The 24,366-nt window shown below is 31.4% G+C and overlaps 1 protein-coding gene across 5 annotated transcripts in view; it reads left to right on the top strand.

The window, feature by feature from the left end:
• The window catches only part of LOC145303979 (sodium/potassium-transporting ATPase subunit beta-2-like), a 28,742-nt gene extending 6,087 nt beyond the window's left edge, over positions 1–22,655 (top strand). For 2 of the 5 annotated variants that reach the window (XM_080145698.1, XM_080145706.1), the window contains exons 5-12: positions 1,083–1,175; positions 1,660–1,736; positions 2,380–2,460; positions 2,906–3,016; positions 3,619–3,781; positions 4,306–4,362; positions 21,415–21,518; positions 22,286–22,655. In XM_080145698.1, the coding sequence (XP_080001824.1) occupies positions 1,083–1,175; positions 1,660–1,736; positions 2,380–2,460; positions 2,906–3,016; positions 3,619–3,781; positions 4,306–4,362; positions 21,415–21,518; positions 22,286–22,331 (732 nt within the window). In that variant the 3' untranslated portion in view covers positions 22,332–22,655. Of the gene's footprint in view, positions 1–1,082; positions 1,176–1,659; positions 1,737–2,379; positions 2,461–2,905; positions 3,017–3,618; positions 3,782–4,305; positions 4,363–20,699; positions 20,763–20,838; positions 20,924–20,980; positions 21,044–21,414; positions 21,519–22,285 lie in introns of those variants that run through there. The other 3 variants (XM_080145735.1, XM_080145717.1, XM_080145728.1) reach the window with 3 other exon arrangements.
• The last annotated feature ends 1,711 nt before the right edge of the window (positions 22,656–24,366 follow it).

The following is a 24,366-nucleotide window of genomic DNA, read 5'->3' as shown; positions in this document are numbered from 1 at the left end:
TACAAAAATTAAACAAAATCATATGCTAATAACCCTTTAATATTTTATTTAATTTTTGTAAATTTTTTTATACGATTTTGGAGGATTTTTCACAAAAATAATTTTGCCTCACCAGCGAGTAGCCAGCCTAACTTGTTTTTTAAGAATCCACCTCGTTTCGAAGCTTTCAAATTTAAACGAAATTTTTGGGCAATTAATTCTGATTCCGCAAAGCTTTCTACTAAGAAAATATACTGTTTACAGCTGACTTTTAACTATGTATGAAATGAAAAAAAAACATGCATTCTTAACAAGATGTGTACAAAATTTCAACCAATGAAATTAAATGTATGTACCGATGCGATTCTCCTATTGGCTCAATCAGACATTCCCTCTCTTTCTTAGTATCTTTATTATTTTACCGTACATATTGTATCAAATAATAAAAGTATCTAGAGATGTAAAGCCAACAAATAAAAGAAGAAGCCTGTAGATTTGGGGACGAGTCTAATTTACAATCCAAAGTTTCGAATCTAGTCCAGTTCACGTTAAAATGCTCCTGGTAACAATTATCTCTAAAAATCTATGAACTTTAAAGGCTGCTAACGGCCAAACTGGACAGTATAGATTATGCTAGCACAACATATGAATTGTCAAATAAAGGCCTGAAATAGTTTTTACTCAAAAAAGCACAGTTATCTCGCAGTGCACATAAGACTTATTTTCTGCATTTTTTTCTGCAGTGAAGCTTTCCCTGTGCATCATAGGATCTTGTCTATTCTAAATTATTTATAGGCCTTCCTATACCGCTTAATACAAAAGTGCCGTTTGGCAGCTAAAAGCCTTAAAAGTTAAAATATTTTTGGAAATAATCGTCACGAGGGAATTTAACCGTAACCTGCATTAGATCCAAAGTTTCTGTTTATGTTTAAAATTAAGTCCTGTGACACAGAAAGCAAATTAATCCTTCATTTTATTCTGGCTTTTATTCTTAGATATATGTAAACTATTTTGATATGTTTAACATTTAATCTGTAAACAAAACCACATCAAATCTGATACCGTTTTAGAGCATTTAAGTAACAAGAATATATTTGTTTTAGGGAGAGAGTGTTTATAGTTCTTTAATTTGGTTCCGACACGGTGGAGATGGAAATTATGAAAAACTAAAACAAAACATTGATGAATATCTTTATGTAAGTTTGTAGTAGCAAAGCTACTCTATAATCCACTGTGTATGTCCGTCTGTGAGTCTGTAACGCAATGGGTAAATATGATTTAAGATGGACGGCTGATTTTTTGGTGAAATCATAAAAATGAGCATCCAGTTTGTAATTTACATGGTTTGTCGTCTTTCAGACAAGCTACAAAAATATAAATATTTAAACATAATAGAAAGTTTTCATGATTTTTTTTTTAAATTCTTGGGTTATGACCACTGAAAATCTGCTATAAATCACTTTGTCTTTATTTCCATACTATTTGTATTTTTATCTTCGCTACAGCAAAACAAAAAGAGGGTCAAGAAATCTGTTATTAATATTATGATTTTATTTTAATATTTGTGAGAAAATTGTCTTTACATGATTTTAATCGTGAATCGGTTCTAATCCTGAGGATATCAATTGGTTTCGAAGCCATACTGAAAAAAGTATTAATGATAGTCTGTTTCTTTTTTAGAGATATAAACCTGGAAAAATTGGAAACCAGGGTTCTTCATTGACCAGCTGTGATTTTGAAAAGCAGGCCAAGAAAGAGTAAGTTTGTTTAGAACCTAGTAATAGTGTCTAACTTTTTATCTTTGTGACGTAACAAAAATCGAAGGATGAGAGGGGAGATGGGAAAGGAAACCCCTAAAAAAGAGATGGATTTTTGTTACGTCACAAAGATAAAAAGTTAGACACTATTACTAGGTTCGTTAGTTTATTTTTTATCATCATTATGTGAGCAAAATAATATAATATTAATTCTAATTATCAGCGTTGCGGAGCCGTTTGATTTTGGTGCGGTTCCGGCTCCAGCTCCGCAGAGCCGTCTTAAATGATGGCGGCTCCGGCTCCGACCTAAAATCAAAAAAAACTCGACATAATTTTTTTCCACGTCTATTTTTGACTTTTGAAGGTTTTAAAGTTAAATTTTCGATAAAAATGGACTTGAAAAACTTAAAAGGGGCATTTGCACAATGCACATGACAAAGCAGAGTTACCAAATTATAATTTATAAAAAATCTCTTCGTTTATCTAGTCCGGAGCCGGAGCCGTTTTTTAACGAAACTTACGGCTCCAGCTCCGGCTCCACAATAGTGCTTATTATAATAATTCCTCAAAATTATTCAAAAGAATTCAATTTTAATGTTATTTTTATTTTGTTTTGCAATCCTTATTCTTTTATTTGCTTTAGAGACGAGATTTGTGAGTTTAACATCGAGTCGCTGAGTCACAAAGGCCAGGACATCAAGTGTATAAGTGCTGAACATTATGGGTAGGTGATCAAATTTATACAGTAGCCACGCTGTGTCATCACAATGCATAAAATGCATTTGAAGTATTTTATTTCCGTATCCGCGGACAACTGCCTGTAAACCCATCCAACATATTGTATATTTTGACATATTGATGCATTTACCCATAGTACTTGTTGAGTTGAGCTCTAATAACTCCCATCTTCATTGTTTTAAAAATAAGGGGAGAGGGGAGTATTTTTATTCTTATGTCTATTCTCTGTTGGTTGTTAACCTTGCAGGGCCTAAACCTGCGGTGTCATAATCATTTAGGGACACCAAATATAACCTGACCCCAAAAAAAAACATAAACAAACAATAAACTTTATTTTCAATTTTTTCCCAAAATATGGGGTCGGAGATGGAGGGTGTACGTGGTCTAAAAGTTACTTTTTGTGAAAGTTCCATAATTTTTGTTTGTTGCAGGTATTATTTTGGAAAGCCATGTGTGCTGCTGAAGATGAACCTTGTATATGATTGGATACCTGACCCCTACACAATAGAAGAAGTTAGAAACCATACCACTATGCCAAAATTGTAAGTCTTATTAGACAGGCGGGGATAAGACATTGGACTCTAATTTTGTTTATCATAATTTGGGGTTTACATTAATGTTCCGTTTATTGTTTTATTCCTTAAGATTTGCAGAATAATGACGAGATAAAACCACTTATTTATAATTCAACAATCAATAGTAGACCTTATAGTAATGGATATGTTATATGTTACACCAGATTTTCATCTTCTCATGTTTTTCCCTTTTTTTAAATGACATTAAATGAAAGCACTGCAAATTTCCAAGGTATGTCAACACAATAATTCTAGTTTCAACATGGTAAGCAGTGGTTTGTGAAAAGGGTTTTGCCTGGGCGGGTATTTCTTGATAAATTTCAATTTTAAGAGGTGTTGACAACTCACCTCCTATTTCACGACTATGATGACAGATAGACAGTAATAAAATGCCGTTTCTTGCAGTCGCACGCTGTCATACGCAACGTTTGAAGGGTGGTGCAAAATTTCAGACATCAGGTTTTCGCGTTTTGAGATAATTTCATCTTTACATCATAGCGAATTAGATAATCTTGCAAACATCTCTTTTAAGGTTAATGTCGCCCCAATTTTCAAAATATTCTACTTAGGTTAAAGGATGACATTGAAAGGATCTACGCGGACAAGTGTGACGGCAAAGAGGGGTCGTGGGGTGAGTACGGGAATGGGGAGCCAAAACCCTGCCCCTACCTGAACATGGTGTGGCTCAACTGTGATGGACAGGACGACCCAGATAAAGAAAATATTGGAGAGGTAAGTCTGTAGCCTTTTCCCTGCTGGGAAACGAAATAATCTTTAACATACATGTATAGTTTTAATGTGTCAAAATTAATATAATTACACCTTTTTCCAGCCATTAATTTGTATATATTAGTCTTTTTTATGTCCCTTCCTTTTTGTTATAAGTAATAAAACCAAAAAAATCCAGTTATTCTCTGAAGTTTGTTTAAGCATACAGAAAATAATAAGATGTCTATGTACATATATTTTTTCCCCACTTCATAAAAATTATTTCATTTACTAATACATATTTTCCATTATATAAAAATAATTTGCAAGTTATAATTCTCAGGGTTATTAAATTATTGGTTTAAAAGATTGGACACTACTTTCTTGGTACCAACCAATCACAGTTTAAGTTCAGCTGACTAATACGATGACGTCATTATAAAACTTTGGATACCAATAAAATTTCCATTTACTGTCCCCTCATACTCTAGTAATTTTTTTTCATAGGATATTTATTTTAGGTTATCTTTTAAATATTTTATTTTCAGGTAACCTATACACCCCACAGAGGATTTCCTGGATATTTTTTCCCCTACCGTAATCAGGTAGGTTATTGTTTATTATCCGCGATCCGCCTATAAGAATCATGTGTACGTCCCTGTTTATTGTTATCAAAGCAACTAAAGAACCTATGTATACTAAGAGATATAAGTTTTCCGGAATTTTAATGTAGGGAGGAGATTTAAAATCTGCATAAAATTTTAAGGATTTTTTATAAAATTCGTTTTTTGTATAATTCTTTATCTAAAAGTGGAAATACATTTTAAGTTAATTAATTTTGACCAATAGGATAGGTGGATTTTAAACTACCTGCGCTCTAATTGGTTGAATGATGTACGACATCCAATCAGAGCGCAGATTTTTTAAATCCACCAATCACGGATGCCAAAATTAATGAACTTAATTTGTATTTCCGCTTTTAGATAAAGAATTATACAAAAAAACGAATTTTATAAAAAAAAATCCTTAAAATTTGATGCAGATTTCAAATCTCCTCCCTACATTAAAATTCCGGAAAACTTATATCTCTTAATGTAATAATATAAATTCCGAGAGCCGGCTCATTGGGACAATTTTTGAGAGCCATTGTTGAATCTTATATGTAAAAGATTTTAGCTAAGATAAGCACCAAGTCATAAATACCTTGATCTAGAGATAAGCATTGGAATCTAATATGTGGTGGCTCTAAATATTTTTTTAGAGACAGTTTAAGAGTTTTTACATATCAAGACCCAAATATATATTGTTTAAATCACACAACCTTTCCAAAGTTTTGATAAAATTGATTAAAAGGATGAAATTATTAAAAATTAGCACAGCAGGATAAGTAATAATAATATTTTTTTTTTATTTTTCAGTATTCAGAATAAAATGAAACTATATGAAATAATTTTCATTTTAGTATTTTTTTTACAAAACCGAAGTTTTTCTACATATAAGTTAAGTCCGTCCGCCTGTCCGTACGAGACAGTTATGTCCTTTTTGACGAACATTGTCAAATATAGAGTGGCTGTACATAAAAATTGCAGAAAATTATATCTATCTATCTATCTATCTATCTATCTATCTATCTAACTATCTATCTATCTATCTATCTATCTAACTATCTATCTATCTATCTATCTATCTATCTATCTATCTATCTATCTATCTATCTATCTATCTATCTATCTATCTATCTATCTATCTATCTATCTATCTATCTATCTATCTATCTATCTATCTATCTATCTATCTATATATCTATCTATCTATCTATCTTTCTATCTAGCATAATTCCTATCTATCTATCTATCTATCTGTATATCTATCTATCTTTCTATATCTAGCATAATTCCTATCTATTTATCTATCTGTATATCTATCTATCTTTCTATCTAGCATAATTCCTATCTATCTATCTATCTATCTGTATATCTAGCATAATTCCTATCTATCTATCTATCTATCTGTATATCTATCTATCTTTCTATCTAGCATAATTCCTAAATAGCCTAACAATGACATTTGTAAAATTTGCTTGGAAATTTGTATTGATCCTACTTAGTTGACATACATACACACATACATACATACAGAACAATAAATTAATAAATAGGACAGGTTGTCTAATTAGAAAAAAAATATGTTAGCTAGTGTCGCATTCCCCCCATTAAAATAACATAAAACCTATGATTTACCTTTAAAACCGCTCGGAAAATTTTGCAATAATCGTTAACAAATAAAGTTATACAATAAAAATATTGAAACAAGGATGATAATATCTGTAAGTAGCGAAGCTCTTAAAAAACAAATTAACCTTTTATCTTAATTAGCAAAAGTGGAAAAACGCATTTCCCTATAAAAATTTATTTCCTCTAGAGCATCCTCATATAATGGATGCTCAATTGTATAGGACCTATTAAAAGTTACATTGTAAAGGAGAATCACATTGATTTTGCGTTTAGTACAGACAGACAGACACAGATCCTGATACTTTATTTTAGGTATTAGCGGCTAGGCTTTTATTTTTATTAGAAGAAAAAGGCACATATCAGACGAATATTGATTTAATCTTACAACCAATCATTATTACAAACTTTTGTGGTTCAGAGAATCAACAGAACAATTCTTTTATAATACATAAACTCTATATTCGTCACTAAAAAGTACGTACGTCCATTTAAAGCATGAAAGGACAACAAGTTAAATATTATAAGCTAGGCATCTCTATGGTAAAATCCTAAAAATGAAAGTTTGTCCTGTATTTAATTTATTTTGCAACAAATTTATGTTGTCTGATTTTGTCATCCTTGTTTTGGTAAATTTATTTGCTGTATAAAATAATTTTTCATTTTTTTTAAATTATCCAAAATAATCCTTATATTAAAGAAACAGGATGTGTGTGTGTGTTTGTCTTTCTTTGTGTATCGAAGGATCTTGCTAACCACCGAACTGAGATGGTTCTCCTTTACAATGTAGCTGTTTATAGGTCCTGGTAAGGTTCATAACTATTTCGGGGGAGGGTACCACCACCCTCTGTTACAATACTTATAACCTTTTGATATTAATTCTATGTAAAATCGTACATGAAAACTTTTTACATATTTAAGGAGTTAGGAAACATAGAACAATCTTATAAGTTAACCCTTACAGATCGGGGGGGGGGGGGGGCTCCAGGACCCCCCCCCCCTCTAGTTTTTTCAATCTAATTTTTTTTGTAGGTATGATGGAGAGCTGTGACTTTTTAAGTTTAGTAATTATACGTCGGCAAGAGTTGATTTTATTAGGATATCTGTTCTGTGTCGGTCGTGGTGTCCGGTCAAAGTCGGTTGGGTAGCACCAAAATTAGAAAAAAAACTTAAATAAATCTTAAAATAAATAAATTCTACATTTTGACTTTTGTGTATAAGGTACAAACCTACATTTTTTTGATGAATACTTAGATATCAATGACCTTCCGAGAAAAGTGGTGTTATGACCGTTTGACCGCTCCCTGGCCGACTTTATGACCGATTTTTGTCCGGCTTTTACTACAGATATATATCATGAATATAGTTGCTTCTATTACAGCTAGAGACCTATAATTTTTTTTGGTAAATCCTTGAGCAACAATAAACAGATAAAAATGTTAATTGGCGCCGCCAACCGCTGTTTTACCGCCGTAACCGCCGAAAATGGCGGTTTCCGTTATTTGCCGTTTTTCGGCGCTGATCAGAAAAATAAAACTTCGTCCTAAAATTTTGCCATCCTAGCTACAAAATTGGCCGCGCTACAGCTGTTTTAAAATTTAGCGGCTGGCCGCTAAAAAGTGGTTAAGGAGCGGTCTGACCGCTATGACTAGAAAAAGTAATTTTCTCTAAAAATACACATGAACCACCAGAAAAAAATTTTACGTCGTTATCTGTAACAGGAGCCAAGATAGAGGGGGGCTCTTGAAGCCCCCCCCACCGATCTATTAAGGTGGGAATGGGGGCCCGATCTGTAAGGGTTAAATAAGAACATGTTAAAATAGTCCTATAATGACGTCATTAGATCCATCTCTTTTTAAGGGGTTTCCTTTCCCACTTCTCCTCTCACCTCTCCCTGACGTCATGTCATAAGGAAAATTTTCTAGGACACTATCAAAATGTTCTTAAATAATAAAGTTCAATTAATTCAATTTCTTTAATAGCAGCGAAGCTTCTCTTAATTTACTTTGTCTATTCATCAGTCCGCCAGTCTGTAACGCTATGGGGACATGCAATTTTCTTGGCTGCCACCGAAGATAGACAGCGAATATTCCATATCAGTGAGCATTAAGTGTTTTCTTCTACTGTAAAAGAAAACAAGGATGATAACATCCACAAAAGCGAAGCTCTATAAACAAAGAACAAAAGAACATTAACCCTTGTAGAGTGTCAAAACTGGATAATCAGAATTTAAATGTACATAATTCGAAACAAAATTGTAGGTAAATTTGACTGACAGACAGACAGATTGAGTTATACAGTAGCTTCGCTATTAAAAATCTATCTATTCATTTTTATTAGTGGATGACAATGGATATATAGTGGATACTTGGCTATTATGGCAGTTCGTTAATCCAGTAGAGGGGTAGTGGATTGGGTAAAGGGGGTGGATGAGGGGGATCGTTATTTTAGTCAGCTACAAGTCTTTAATAGAGAAAATTTTTGATGTTGTATTGAGTTAAGTTTTTTTTATAAAATGAAAAAGGGACATTTAAAAATAAGACTTAATTTAAAATGTTAATATATATTTGTCCATCCTTTACAGACAAACAAATCAACAAACTAAAAAAGAAGTATAAGATAGAGAAAGATAGTATGGTGCGTTTTAGAAGAGGGATTTAAAGGGGTAAGACAATGGCCGATAAATTCATGTACATCCCCAAAGTTAATTCACAAAATTACCCCTTCTGTAGATTACAATAAGTGGTTAAAACATTTGGATACTTAACTTAATAAACCTACCATTAAAAATTGGAAAAAGCCAAAGAACAAGAAAACGTTATTATAAAACTTTGGGGACTAGAGTAAGTAACAGCCCATTTTACCCTCAATGTCGGGGTTTAGAAATAGTTTTAAAATAAACAATGTATACTGCCTAACCATTGAATTCAAAATTATAGCGAGTATTAGTATGGATATACCCACCTAAGAAATGTAAGTTAGATATACTAACCTATCCTGTATATAAGAGAGTTCACTGTAATGGTTTGGTATCAAGGGCGTGCAGGAGGAAAACCCCATTTTCAACTTCCTAAATCTCAAGTTTTCTATCCTCTGAAACCCTGAGAGGGAGAGGCTTAACAACTGTGTTGACTTTTATAGGATTTTGATTGGTTGGTTTAGCAAGTGTCCAAACGTTTCAACCACTATTTACAATCTAAAGAAGGGATAATTTTAAAGAAGGGATCTTTAACCGTTACTAAGATATAACCAACCGTTGTCTACTTATAAGCCTTCTATACTACGATAAAGGAGCTCTATCTACCAGCTTATACCAATAACGAAATTAATTCGGGAAAAAATCACGAAACTTATACGTCTTTTTCAGCTGTCGTTGGGGGGCAACACATCGTAAAATTGTCGACCTCTCCATTTGCCCCCCAAATATTATTTTAGATTATTTTCGCTTGTTGGTTATACCTTATTCCTGTCTATCTACCCTTTAAAGGGCACATTTACCACGTAGACTAGCTTAGTAGGCACTTTTGTGTTGCCATTTGACACTAAAACCTCCACCAAGTCCATATAGGGTCATAGTGGACTTTCGGAGATAGACGCACATCATAGTTCCCCTAAAAAATACACTATACTTTGAAATTTCACTTTTAAATGTTTAAAAACATTAAATACCAAATTGATAAAATCCATGTTTCTTCGATAACTAGCGAACGGATTGAGCTAGAATCGATGTTAGGGTGTCTAAATGACCGTCTCAACCCCAGGAACTTACACAAAAAATTTGAAGACTCTGGAACAATTTTAAGATAGGCGGACCAAATGATTTGTGTTTTTGACTTACAGATTTTGGCTCAAATTTAAGCTCAAAAATTGAAAAAAAACAGTTTCTCCTAGGAAAACTTTTTTGTCTTTTGAGCTACAGTCGATGTTAATACGGCAAAATGTTCGTCTCAACAAGCCACATTTAAGTTTTAAATATGGGGTCAAGATTCCAACTCCTTCCTTGTCGGGCCACAACTTGAAAGTTTGATTTTTTACTCCTCGACTTGTATCGATGGACACAAATCATGTGGTCCGCCTACCTAAAAGTTGTCCCAGAGTCTTCAAATTTTTTGTATGTGTTCTACTCATTGAGACGGTCATTTTGCTGTGTTTAGATCTTCTGTAGCTTAATCCGTTATTCGCTAGTTATCTAAGAAACTTGATTTTTGCTGAGAGGCCGAAATTTTTAAGCCTCGACTCGTATCGATGGAACATAAATCGTTTGGTCCGCCTATTTTAAAATTGTCCTAGCTCCTTTAATTTTTTTGTGTGAATCCAGCATAGTGAGACGCTCATTTTGCCGTGTTTAGATCCACTCTAACCCAATCCGTTCGCTAGTTATCCAAGAAACTTGATTTTTGCCGCGGGTAAATCTTATTTTCTCTCTCAGAGTTGCTATGCTTTTAAAATTTTACTGAATTATTATTGGAATCATCATGCAAAGTTTGAAAACAATAGGACAATTCTAACACGTCCAAATTACAAACTGATGACCGTGCAGACAGACCCTAATTAGAGTTTTGTTTAAAAAAGGTTTTCTAGTAAAAAAAAGTCAAACTGTATAATGTCAGGGATCTAAAGGTATAAGACAAAAGGTGATAAATTTATTAACATCCAAATAATTTTACACGAAATTACCCCACTTGTAGATGAAAAAATGGGGTTGAAACGTTTTGACACTCAACTTATTGAACCAACCAAAGTCTCCAAAGTTGTAAGACTAACAAAAAAGAAAATGTTATCATAAAACTTTGGGGACTAGTGTAATAAACAGCCCAATGTCATCTCCCTCCCTGGTATAATGTAATTATTGGAAGATGTATAGCCAGGATGTGCATGGGTCTTACAAGTTTTCAACAAAAATTTCAGCTTTCTACCTTAAATAGTAGTCAAGAAATACACGTTTCCCATTAGTTATAAAGATGGACGCATGGACAGACGCACCAAGTTATTTATAGAGTAGCTTTGCTGCTAAAAAAGATAACATAAGAAGCAATTTAAAGATAAAGATAAATAAGATATTGTTATAATATAACAAGGGATCTAAAGGGATAAGACAATGGCCGATATATTGATGTACAACCCCAAAGATGATACACAAAATAACCTCTTCTGTAGATTACAATTAGTGGTTGAAACGTTTAGTCACTCAACTTTATGGACCAACTAATCAAAAGTCAAGAAAAATCCCCAAAGTTGTTAAGCCAACAATTAGTAAACTTTATTTTAAAATTTGGGGACTAGTGTGATAAACAATCCATTGTCCCCTCTCTTTCTTAGGTTAACACTAAAAATTTCAGCTTTCTACGAAATTGATATTTCCCCCTAGCCGTACAGATGGACGGACAGATAGACACACAAAGTTATTTATAGAGTAGCTTTGCTACTAAAAAGAATATAACATAAAATGACATTTAAAGATTTTTTAATAACAAATTGTTATAATATAACCAGATATCTAAAGGGATTAGACAAAGGCCGATAAATTGATAAACATCCCAAATTATACACAAATTACCTTATCTGAAGATTAGTGAGTGAGACGTTTGAACACACAACTCAATAAACCAAGCAATCAAAATTCCCTATAGGCCATAAAATTATGAAATCAACGAATAAGAAAACTTTTGGGACTATTGTCCCCTCTCTCTCTGCAGTTATTTCCTATATAAGATTATAATATATTTGTGCGAGGGAGGTAATGAAAATAGCTTAAATCCACCCAGTAAGATATGCATAAAGCTGCCCTTAAAAGAACAACTAATTGAGTTTACCAATTTTCATGATTTTTACCTCTAGACAAAAAAAACTCTTAAAATACTTCAAATTATTGAATATGTTTTAACTGTATCTATCTATCCATATATCCATCTATCAATCTATCCATCTATCCATCCATCTATCTATCTATCTATCTGTCTCTTTATCTATCTCTATCTATCTATCTATTAATCTTTTTGTCTGTCTATCTGACTATCTATCTATTTATCTAAGGAAGTGATTATCTGTGTCTGTCTCTACCAAAACAAGGATGACAACATCCATAAAAGCGAAGCGCTGAAACGGTAGGACAAACGGACATTAACACTTGTATAGTGTCAGAACTGAATAATCAGAATATAAATGTATAATAGTCGATGCAAAATTGTAAGTAAATTTGTTGAAAAAATGCTTGACACAGAATTATGTTTATGGACATACTGACATTTTTAGGACTTAATTATAGAGTTGCTTCGCTTACAATATTGTATTTTGATGTCCCAGGAATCAGTATCCAAAAAAATGAGATCAATCGGATGATTAGATTACATCAAAATTTGTTATTAAAAAAGTAAAAAAATCAACATGTTTTAAACGGACATTTTGGTAATGATTATAGAGTTGCTACGCTTTCTAAATCGTACCTAACTACTACAGGAATGACCATGCAAAGTTTGAAATCGATAGGACAATTCTAACATGCCCAAATTAACGAAAAAAGCTATTAGTTACGGACGGACGGATGGACTTGGACAGACGGACGGACGGACCGACCCTAATTATAGCAAAGCTTCGCTTTTAAAAATTACCCCTCACCCTCACAATTTTTTGTTTAAAAATTGAAATGAAAATGGGGGTAATCAACTCCCCCCCCCCCAAAAAAAAACCATCATTTTACTCTTTCTTTTAGAATTTAACTCCCACCCCCACCTCAAATGCCCTAAGAAAGCCTCTAGGGGCGTAGCTGCTAGTATTAAGATAAAAAGCTGAGAAAAGCGGTTATTAAGCATAAATATTTCATTGCAGAGCTACTATTTAGCTTTTTTATCATTCTAAATATATTTCTTTATAGCTGGTCTATATATCTGTCTATATTTAGTAAAAGTTTTAAATTTAATTTTAATGAAACTGATAACAATGCGCTTTTAGCACTTTCAGACAAATGTCTTGCAATCATAAGAAAAGTTATCTGTATTGCTACAAGTAAAGTTAATTCACGAGTCAAAGCTAAACAAACAAAGACAAATATGTCCATAGCTTAAACAACATTGCATCTTAATTAAAATAAGGCTACATGGGACAATATAAAAGAATATAAAGTAAAGGATATTGAAAAAACTGTACAAATATTATTTTATTCAAACCCTCTGTACCTTTAATTCATGTGTATTAGGTTTAGTATATTTGAAATTACTAGTGTGATCTTTTATAAACCTATTCATTTCTTTCCACCCACTTTAGCTGTACAGGGATATAGGGACATTACAAAGGATAATATTTAAGAAAAACCATAGGAATGAGGTTGCATTGGAATTAATTACATTGGTATTCAAAGTTTTATAACCACATTATTTTATTCATTGGTTGAAATACTATTGTACTTTAGTTTATAACTAGTCCAAACTTTTCACCAATAACCAATATTCTACAGGAGGAATAATCAGTTTATCTTCATTGGAAATATTTATTAATTTATTGCCCGTTGTCTGATCCCTTAAAAGTCCTAGAAATATCTAACTTTAAGCATCCAAAATAAGCTATAAAAATTGGAAAGAATTTTAATAAATATAATAGGTTTGAAATCTGCATAAAATTTTAAGGATTTTTTATAAAATTCGTTTTTTATATAATTCATTATTTAAAAGCGCAAAATACAATTCAAGTTAATAAATTTTGACCAAAAGGATAGGTGGATTGGAAACTACCTGCGCTCTAATTGGTTGAATGAAGTACGTCACTTAAGCTTCTCCAATCAGGGCGCAGATAGTTTTCGATCCACCAATCACAGATGTCAAAATTATTTAACTTAATTTGTATTTGCGCTTATAGATAAAGAATTATACAAAAAACGAATTTTATAAAAAATTCCTCAAAATTTTATGCAGATTTCAAATCTATTATATTCATAAAAAAATCTTTCCAATTTTTATAGCTTAATCCAAAAGTCAATGCTTTTCAGGGCTCGGCAGCAGCTCGTCAGCCGCCTGTAAGCCACATGAAAATCAATATTTTACATTTTAAAAATCAGCTGAAAGTCTAAACCTGACCCAAATAGGGCAATAACTCTTTTAAAAAAAAATTCAAGAGCATAAACAGGTTTTAATTTGAGGCTTAGTCGCGGCTGCCGAACCGTGTTGCTTTCTCTTAGCGGAAAAATCATTTAGAAAAGTTATTGACATGGTTTACTGATTAAATGTTTATAAATTAACATTGGAACATTAATTGCTTGGTCAAATGATTTTAATTTCTTTGTTTCTTTTTTAATTTCCATACTTCTTTTTTCTAGTTAATATTTAAATAATTAAATAGATAATGAACTAAAACAAATATTTGGTCACATGGACATACCTACCTCAAAATAGCCTAAAACCAAACCCAACATATACAACTACATATAACCAGCTATAATATGAATATATGACATTAAATTTAAGGTTTGATGCCCGTCTGTGTTTATGATCTTAAAAATAATATAGCAATCAGTTTAAATTTTTTCCCAATGGATTTAGGCTATTTCACTGGGCACAGTACCCTAAAAATTGAGGAAAATTTATATCTGTATACAAATTATTTCTTATAAATTACTTTTGAACCAAATTAATGATTTAAATCGTCGTGCAATAAAATGTACATATTACTAAAGAAATCGTGATCATATGATAAAAAGATGGGAAAAAATTCTGTTAGCAATTGCCACCCTTAAATATCATAATTCATATAACTGTCAAAACATTTAGGTTTTGAAGCCCTTATTAAGCTTTGGAATTGTGTTATATCAACAAGAATTTGATTATGTTGGTTATTAAGTCGATGTAAAATTTGGGGATTTATGAATATTTCCATGACAATTGAGAATTTGCTCTATAACTTCCCTTTTGTCTGTCAGGCAGAAAGTGTCATGTGTGACATCATAAAAATAGGTCTAAATCCATCGCCCTTTCCCACGTATTTTTATTACGTCACACATGACACTTTCCGTATCTCCATATTTTTAGTACACTATGAGCTTTACTTCTTCTGGATGTTGTCATCCTTGTAGAGATATTACTAGCGACTGCGCCCCTAGAGACGAGGGTCAGTAATATAGCATTAAATTATCCAGCGACCTATATTTAGCTTTCCTAATCAGTGCAGTGGTTACTAAGATCTTAACGAACAAAGAACTGTAATACTTTATAAGGAAAAGTTTTCCACGCGACAGACAAGTAAATACCAAATTTAATTATAATAGCACCAAAATAAGTTTATTGTTATTTTTTTAAAGACTTTTAAAAATTTGGGTTTAGCGAATCTTCAACGACAACTGGGAATTTTATTACAGAAATATAATCTTTACCTTTTCAAGTAATAGTTCACGAATTCTAAAGGATAAATCGAAAGAAAAAAATATAAGTTATTTCAAAAATGTATAAGTTATTTCAAATATATCCTATCGTATAAAGTAGTAAGTTAATTTGTGTGTAGCTTCAGATTTCGATAACCACTTAACTGATTGAGTTCTCCTTTATCATTCTATAATTTATACCTATATAATTTAAGATTTAAAAAAATACCTCTTATTACTGAAGCAGATTAGATCAGGGAGGAAGGTATGGGAACACTGGATTGTAAATTCTATTTGTCCCCAAAGTTTTACAATCATATCATCTCATCCATTGACTTTTTGTTAAATTAAAAATTAAAGCAACTGTTCTATCATAATAAGTTTAATTATGTGTTTATATCAAACTTTTGTCCAATGTTTAAGCCCTGAAAATCCCAGGGCTACACCTATTTTTGTCTCAAGTTAAGATAACAATTTTAGTATGCCTTTAATTACACTGCTATATAGTTTTGTCTGTGGTTTTAACAAGGATGGCATTTTGCAAGTTTCGTGCATTTTTAGAGTATGAATAACACTCCAATGTTTAATATATAAAAGAATAGTAAAATATAATACAGACAGACAGACAAACGGACAGACAGACAAACAGACAGACGGACGAAGAGACATTATTCTACTTTGTATTATAGATTGTTAGATTTTGACTTATGTTTGAATTTCAAATATAATATTAAATATTCATTATTGCTAAATTTGGGTTTATTAAATAACTCATTTCATTAAAGTATTTATAACAGAAAAATTTTCAGCCAATGAAATTAAATTTCTAGTATATTGTTGAAATAATAGCAAGTTATAAGTTTAACATTAAAAGCTACACATTTTGCTAAATTGAAAGAATCCTTAAATTGGCTTTGATACAATAACTTTAAAACTTATGAATATAATATGATAAATTTAGAATTTACATAATATATAATCACTTATGGGATAACAATATATGTTTCCCCCCAAACCAAGAGCGCTTATATGCCTCTAGGGGCGTAGCCGCTTCTAGTACAGTGTTCCATACTATAAAGTAGTAAGATTTTTTTGTCTGAAGCTAAAAATTACAGAAATTGTGGGTCTTAATTGGTTATACTTTTCAGGAAAGCTTTATGAATAATCTTGGGGTGAATTTATGCTATGTTTCTTACATTCCCAACTCGCCCTAAAGATTAGGGGCGAAGCAGTTTGTAGATTATACAGTAAAAGTCAAATAGTTTCCAAGTTTAAATAAAAAAAGAAATATTTTCCGTTCAGAAAAATTCAGTTGAGCAATTAAGACTATCTTTATTGCTAATCTATACATATGAATTTTTAGGGAAATTTGAAATTTACACATTTTCTATACAGTAAAAAAATGTTTTTAAAAGTCAAGCTTTTCTATAATAATGGTCAGTCTGTTTGTCTGGAATGAATAGCTTTTTTAGTTAATTTAGACATGTTAGAATTGTACTGTCAATTTAAAAACTTTGTATGATGATTCCTATATAAGTTAGGTATAATTTAGAAAGCGTAGCAACTCTATAAGCATCTGTTAAGTCCATTAAAAACATGTAGGTTTTTAACCTTTTCAACAACAAAATGTGCTATAATTATTCTATTCATCCGAGTTTTGTAATAGTTATTTCTTGCATCGTATTATAAACGGCTTTCCGCGGATATAGAATGTACAATTATAAGATTAAAACTAGTTTTTTTAGCCCCGAGGTGCCGAAGGCACCGGCTAAAAAACTGGTTTCAATCTTATGATTGTACATTTTTATATTCGTAGAAAGCTGTATATAATACGATGCTAGACATAGTTTTTCGTATGGATGAGAACCAGTTCCTATCCACCGGATTCGAATGAATACGAGAATAATTATTCTTCTTACATCAAGGTATAATGTTATAAGCTAAGCATCTGTAAAATTAAGCCCTAAAAATGTAAGTACATCCATAAACATTATCCTGTATCAAGCAGATTTTCAAAAGAATTACTTACAATTTTGTTTAGACTCGTACATTTATATTCTGATTATTCAGTTCTGACACTCTACAAGTGTTACTGTTCGTTTGTCCTACTGCTTTGAATTTATAGATGTTGTCATCCTTGTTTTACTTTAATTTACTTCAACTATTTTACACTTGAAATTGCATGCTTTAAAAATCTTTAATAAAACACAAAGTATTCACAAAACAAAAAGAGGATTTTTAATAAATGTTTTAGAAAATTATGTTACAAAATATAATTTAAAATTTTACAACAAAAAAAATGCTAAAATGTGTATATGTATTTGTAAGTGGGTGTGTGATCTATCTATCTATTTATCTGTTTGTTTATTCTTCAAATATTTTAGCTGTTATGATAGTTCGTTGGAAATTAATTGCCTCCCATGCAGTTTAAGGTTAAACTTTTAAACAAGGACAATCATATCTGTAGAAAATCTTGAGAAAGTAAAACTAGATAATTTCCTAATTAATATATGTACAGTTTATTCGGGGTTTATAGATGCCATTGAAATAAAGTAGTATGCTTTTTTGTCTGTTACAAAGGATCTTGCTAACTGTTTAACCGATATGGTTCTTAAGGTCAGAAGTTTTTTTTTAATTTTGGGGTGGGTATCTTCACCCTCTTAATAAGAGATACCTCCCCCCCCCCTACCTTAAGTGCCCCTAGAGGCATCTATGGAGTGTAGTATTTAATATGTCTTTTATGGCTTGTAGACCGACAGACTGATAAAACTAGTTGTAAGTTGGATGCGCTGTGGTAAGGGCTTCCGTATGTAATTATAACACAACACATACACACACACACATATACATACGCAACCCATACATATTGCTTAGCCTAAACATATCTAATATCTATCTATCTATCTTTTTTTCCTTCTTTCCATTGATAATTATTACATACGAACTTACGAAGGGAAAAAATGATATTTAAAGTGATTTTTTTCAACTTTTTTATAAAAGCAAAGTTGTTAGGAATTGCTTTGAGTACAACATATTAAAAATTTAGCCTACTAGGATTAATGGCTATTGTTTTATCTTTTACGCGGAAATTTACAGTCCCCAATGTCTAATAAGATGCTGTTATAATACTTTGGGTACCGCGGAATTTTACAGTCCCCAATGTCTAATAAGATGCTGTTATAATACTTTGGGCACCGCAGGAATTTTACAGTCCCCAATGTCTAATAAGATGCTGTTATAATACTTTGGGTACCGCGGAAATTTACTGTCCCCAATGTCTAATAAGATGCTATTATAATACTTTGGGTACTGCGGAAATTTACAGTCCCCAACGTCTAATAAGATGCTGTTATAATACTTTGGGTACCGCGGAAATTTACAGTCCCCAATGTCTAATAAGATGCTGTTATGATACTTTGGGTACCGCGGAATTTTACGAGATCTTAGTTGACAATCTCCACCCCCCTCCCCCCTCAAAACAACTTAAAACTAACCCGAGACCTACATTAAACTTCCCTGAAAATTTTGTATTGATCGGTCCAGCGGTTAAAACTTATGTGATTTAACTGTTTATGAGATCTTTGTTAACACATACATACAGACAGATAAATTGATTTATAGAATAGTCAATAAGATGTGTGATTTCGCCGTTTTATAGATCTTAAATAAAATACATAAATCCCAATAAATAAAATTTTGTAACAATTATTCAAGCCGTTTACAAGATTTTAATTAACAAATATAATAGGTTGCGCGATTTTTTAGCAGTATATTTTTCAAGTATTTGAAGAGTAATTAATTATTTATAAACAATACTTTCTTATCTTTAACATCTTTATTACCGTTACATATCAAATTTGTAAAGTGGCTCCTAAACACCAAAAATCTTTGAAAAAAATCGCCTTTGAAGACATGAATTGACTCCCAAAATTCTGGGATTATATATGTAAATTTGCTTATAATCTTTACTATAATACATATGAGATTCGATATTGGGAGCCAGAAAAAAATAGGAGCCGACTCGCGAATTTTGTATGTATACTATTAATATCTATAATTGTACAGATTGGATATCTGATCCCTCTTATGATGGTCCAACTAAAGAACATATAATATTAATATCTATAATTGTACAGATTGGATATCTGTTCCCTCTAGTGATGGTCCAACTAAAGAACCTATAATATTAGATAAGATAAGATTTATTTTCCTCAAAGGTACAACATATTTTATTAGATATATATCATACACTATGTTACTATGCTTTGATTTGTTTGATTCTTCTGGTTTGTTATGATGCAGGTTTGATAATAATATAATGATATACATAATAACTATTATTAAGTACCTAGCATGGAATTGGCCGAACTTCGTCTCCACCTAGTTACCAGGCCAGTTCGAATAAGATGAAGATAACATTTTACAATAAAAATTCCATGCAACATTGTACCAGATAGTTAGCATAACCCTTTAAGGGTTGTGGAGCCACTGGTGTACTTTGACGCTTGCTAAGCCGATACAATGTTTATGTGCAAATAAATAATAATCTTAACAATGAAAGAATAAAATATCTTGCTGTGTATTTCAGACATCCTCCTACTATCAGTTGCAACTTCTCCAAGCGTAAATTCGGAACAATTAAGGAACCAAAACCTCCACTAGGAGTCGCTATTCCCGTTGTGATCCCTTTTCAGCTCTACATTAATATCTATAATTGTACAGATTTAATATCTGATCCCTCTGGTTATGGTCCAACTAAAGAACCTATAATATTAATATCTATAATTGTACAGATTTAATATCTAATCCCTCTGGTTATGGTCCAACTAAAGAACCTATAATAACAATATCTATGTATAATTGTACAGATTGGATATCTGAGCTCTCTAGTGATGGTCCAACTAAAGAACCTATAATATTAATATCTATAATTGTACAGATTGGATATCTGAGCCCTTTAGTGATTGTACAACTAACGAACCTATAATATTAATATCTATATTGTACAGATTGAATATTTGAGCCCTCCTATGGTACAACTAAAGAACCTATAATAACAATATTTATGTATAATTGTTCAGATTGGATATCTGAGCATTCTGATGATGGTACAACTAAAAAACCTATAATATTGATATCTATAATGTACAGATTGGATATCAGATATCTCTGATGATGGTCCAACTAAAGAATCTATAATATCAATATCTATGTATAATTGTACAGATTGAATATCTGAGCATTCTGATGATGGTACAACTAAAGAACCTATAATATCAATATCTATAATTGTACAGATTGAATATCTGAGCATTCTGATGATGGTACAACTAAAGAACCTATAATATCAATATCTATAATTGTACAGATTGGATATCTGAGCCCTTTAGTGATGGTCCAACTAAAGAACCTATAATATTGATATCTATAATTGTACAGATTGGATATCTGAGTCTGGTGATGGTCCAACTAAAGAACCTATAATATTAATATCTATAATTGTACAGATTGGATATCTGAGCCCTCTTATGATGGTCCAACTAAAGAACCTATAAAATTAATATCTATAATTGTACAGATTGGATATCTGAGCCCTTTAGTGCTGGTCCAACTAAAGAACCTATAATAATAATATCTATAATTGTACAGATTGGATATCTGATCTCTCTGGTGATGGTGCAACTAAAGAACCTATAATATTAATATCTATAATTGTACAGATTGGATATCTGATCCCTCTAGTGCTGGTCCAACTAAAGAATCTATAATAATAATATCTATAATTGTACAGATTGGATATCTGAGCCCTTTGGTGATGGTGCAACTAAAGAAGCTATAATATTGATATCTATAATTGTACAGATTGGATATCAGAGCCCTCTAGTGATGGTCCAACTAAAGAACCTATAATATTAATATCTATATTTGTACAGATTGGATATCAGATACATATCTCTGACGATTGTCCAACTAAAGAACCTATGATAACAATATTTATGTATAATTGTACAGATTGAATATCTGAGCATTCTGATGATGGTCCAACTAAAGAACCTATAATATTAATATCTATAATTGTACAGATTGGATATCTGAGCCCTCTCGTGATGGTGCAACTGAAGAACCCAAATCCTGGAGTAATTATGAATATTCAGTGCAAAGCTTGGGCTAGAAATATCCGACACAGGTCAGTTATTTTTATAGGGAGGTGTTGTAAGGGTTTAATTTGATTTTCTCAACAACACTTCTCAGTGGAGTGTATTTTTAAACTTTCCTAAAACAACAAATGTATAAGTATAGATGTATAACCAAGACAACTACCTTGCCAAAGTGATGGGGACCTTTCTCGTCTGATAACAAATTACTTTCTGCTCTTTTGTAGCAACTTGTCCCTGTTCGATTTCCGACGTTATTGGCTGATAATCAAAGACCTAATTGAAAGTCGGCACAGGGTCCCATATTACATATAGCTCAAGACCCCTCTATTCTTTTACTTTAATCCTGAAACATTGAAGCTACCCTACAATTTAAAATGTCCGTTTGTCCCTTTGTTTATGAAATAAAGTAATTAATTAGCTACTGTTAAAGATACTTTAACGAAATTAACCTGTGGGGAACCTAGTAAAAGTGTCTGACTCTTATTAAGACGTAAAAAAAATTAGCTAATGAGAGGCCAGTATACACTGTAATTGACCAATGGTAAAGTTTATTGTGGCCTCTTATTGCCTAATTATTTTTTTACGTGTCATAATCAGAGTCAGACACTTTTACTAATTCACCTATGGGCAAGGCATCTAGTCTATACTTCATTTTGCCTTTAGTTCAAGAGGAATCCAGGGGAACTGGGGTAAGGGAGAGGGAGGGGGTAAGCTACAGCCATTAGGACAGACATCCTTTACTTTAATGTAATAATTTGTCATCCTTTTAATTTTACTAATTTTTACATTTTTTTAGTGCTAACCGGAAGGGAATGGTACATTTTGAATTCTTGATGGATTAAGAAACCAGTGCTTCTAACAATTAGTTATATTAGCAGTGACAGAAAATTAAAAAAAAATAATTATCAAAAAATTTTTACGAAGTAAAACAATTATTAACATTAAAAAAAGTCAATTTTCTCTATAGTTTTGAAAGATTTTGTCTTTAAACTTGCTATATAGCTTCCGAGTAAATTAAATCTTTAATTAATGTATGTTTATATTTATTTTTCAGTATTTTTGTCACTGTTTTTTTCTCAAATATATTATGTATTATAATTCTATGTACCTTTTATAATGTAAATGTAGATAATTTATATGTTTAAAAATAAAGTATTTGCTTAATGCATGATATTTATTTAGTTTTAAGTTGCAAAACTATTCTAAATATATTTACAAATGTCCATCTGTATGTTTGACTGAGGCGATCAAATTGATAGATTTGAGGGACACGTTGTATATGTATATTAAGATATATAAGTTTTCCGGAATTTTAAAGTTAGGGGGAGATTTGAAATCTGCATCAAATTTGAGGATTTTTTTTTATAAAATTCGTTTTTTCTATAATTCTTTATCTAAAAGCGGAAATGCAATTTAAGTTAATTAATTTTGGCATCTGTGATTGGTGGATTTAAAAAATATGTGCTCTTATTGGATAGCGTACATCATTCAACCAATTATAGAGCGCAGGTAGTTTAAAATCCACCTATCCTATTGGTCAAAATTAATTAACTTAAAATGCATTTCCGCTTTTAGATAAAGAATTATACAAAAAACGAATTTTATAAAAAATCCTTAAAATTTGATGCAGATTTCAAATCTCCCCCTAACATTAAAATTCCGGAAAACTTATATATCTTAATGTATATAGATACTTTAATGTAGATTACGGTGTCCCAAAAATAAATTTATGAGCACATTATCTATAAACCTAGAACTGTAATGATATGATGTCAATTTATCCCAAAAGTGAAGTTTTAGGTTCATTATTTCAGCTTTATTTAAAATTCAAGACTTATATGTAAATACGAGAAAAGTGGTTATTAACCATTTATTTATTTTGCATTATTTTAAATATATAAAAGCGAAGCTTTTTTATAATTAGAGTCGATCCGCCCGTCCGAAACTGATAGCTCTTATAATTGTTCTATTGATTTCAAACTTGGCATAATGATTCCAGTATAGTAGTTACGTACGTTAAGCAACTCTATAATCGTCTCCATAATATCCGAACGTTCATTTAAAACATGTTGATTTTTTACTTTTTTGACAGCAATTTTCAAAGTGATATATTTATTCTATTCATCTGTTTCTTTGAATTACTGATTCCTATGGTTATATGATATGATTTATTAGCAGTAAATTACATTTAATTTTACATATATTACAATGCACTTCATTCAATAAATTTTTCTAGGACAATATTATAATCGAAGAATCTCTATAATCATATATCCCAAAAAATTCAAATACAGTTTATCTTGTTTTTAGTAGCTTTTTGCAACTAATTGGCCTACAATTTTGTTTAAACTAATACAAGAATATATTCTGCTTATTTAGTGCTGACACTCTAAAAGTATTGATGTTCGTATGTCCAACCGTTTCAGATCTATGGATAATGTCATCATTGTTAGTTTTGAATTTGGTATATACGTGTTTCCTGATTATGAATATTTTAGATTTCTCTAATATAAAAATAAATAAGTTATAAGTTTACTGGATGGATTTTGGAAAATGATACCTACACAAAAAAATATTGGCAGAAAAAAAATATGTTAAAAATAAAGTTACTTGTCCTTTTATCTAGGTATATACCTATAAGCACAAAAATTTCGCAAAACGACGGTAAATCTAATTTTTTTACATTCTCCAAAAGTTTTGAAACTCGGACCAAAATGACATCCAGATATGATAAAATCAGACTGCAGACAGACAGGCTGAGATCCTAAAGGATATACAATTTTTTATCATTGTCCATTGTACAATCCCTGCATCTTTTAGTCTTTGCTGTCGTCGTACTTTGGATTGCAGACGGACAGAATAATCTCAAACTTGTGC

The sequence above is a fragment of the Acartia tonsa genome, chromosome 2 (assembly GCF_053477335.1).
Source record: "Acartia tonsa isolate MP-2025a chromosome 2, ASM5347733v1, whole genome shotgun sequence".
NCBI classification, from domain to species: Eukaryota; Metazoa; Arthropoda; class Copepoda; order Calanoida; family Acartiidae; genus Acartia; species Acartia tonsa.
Note: the sequence above shows the minus strand (reverse complement) of the source record. Positions and strands in the feature narration are given on the sequence as shown.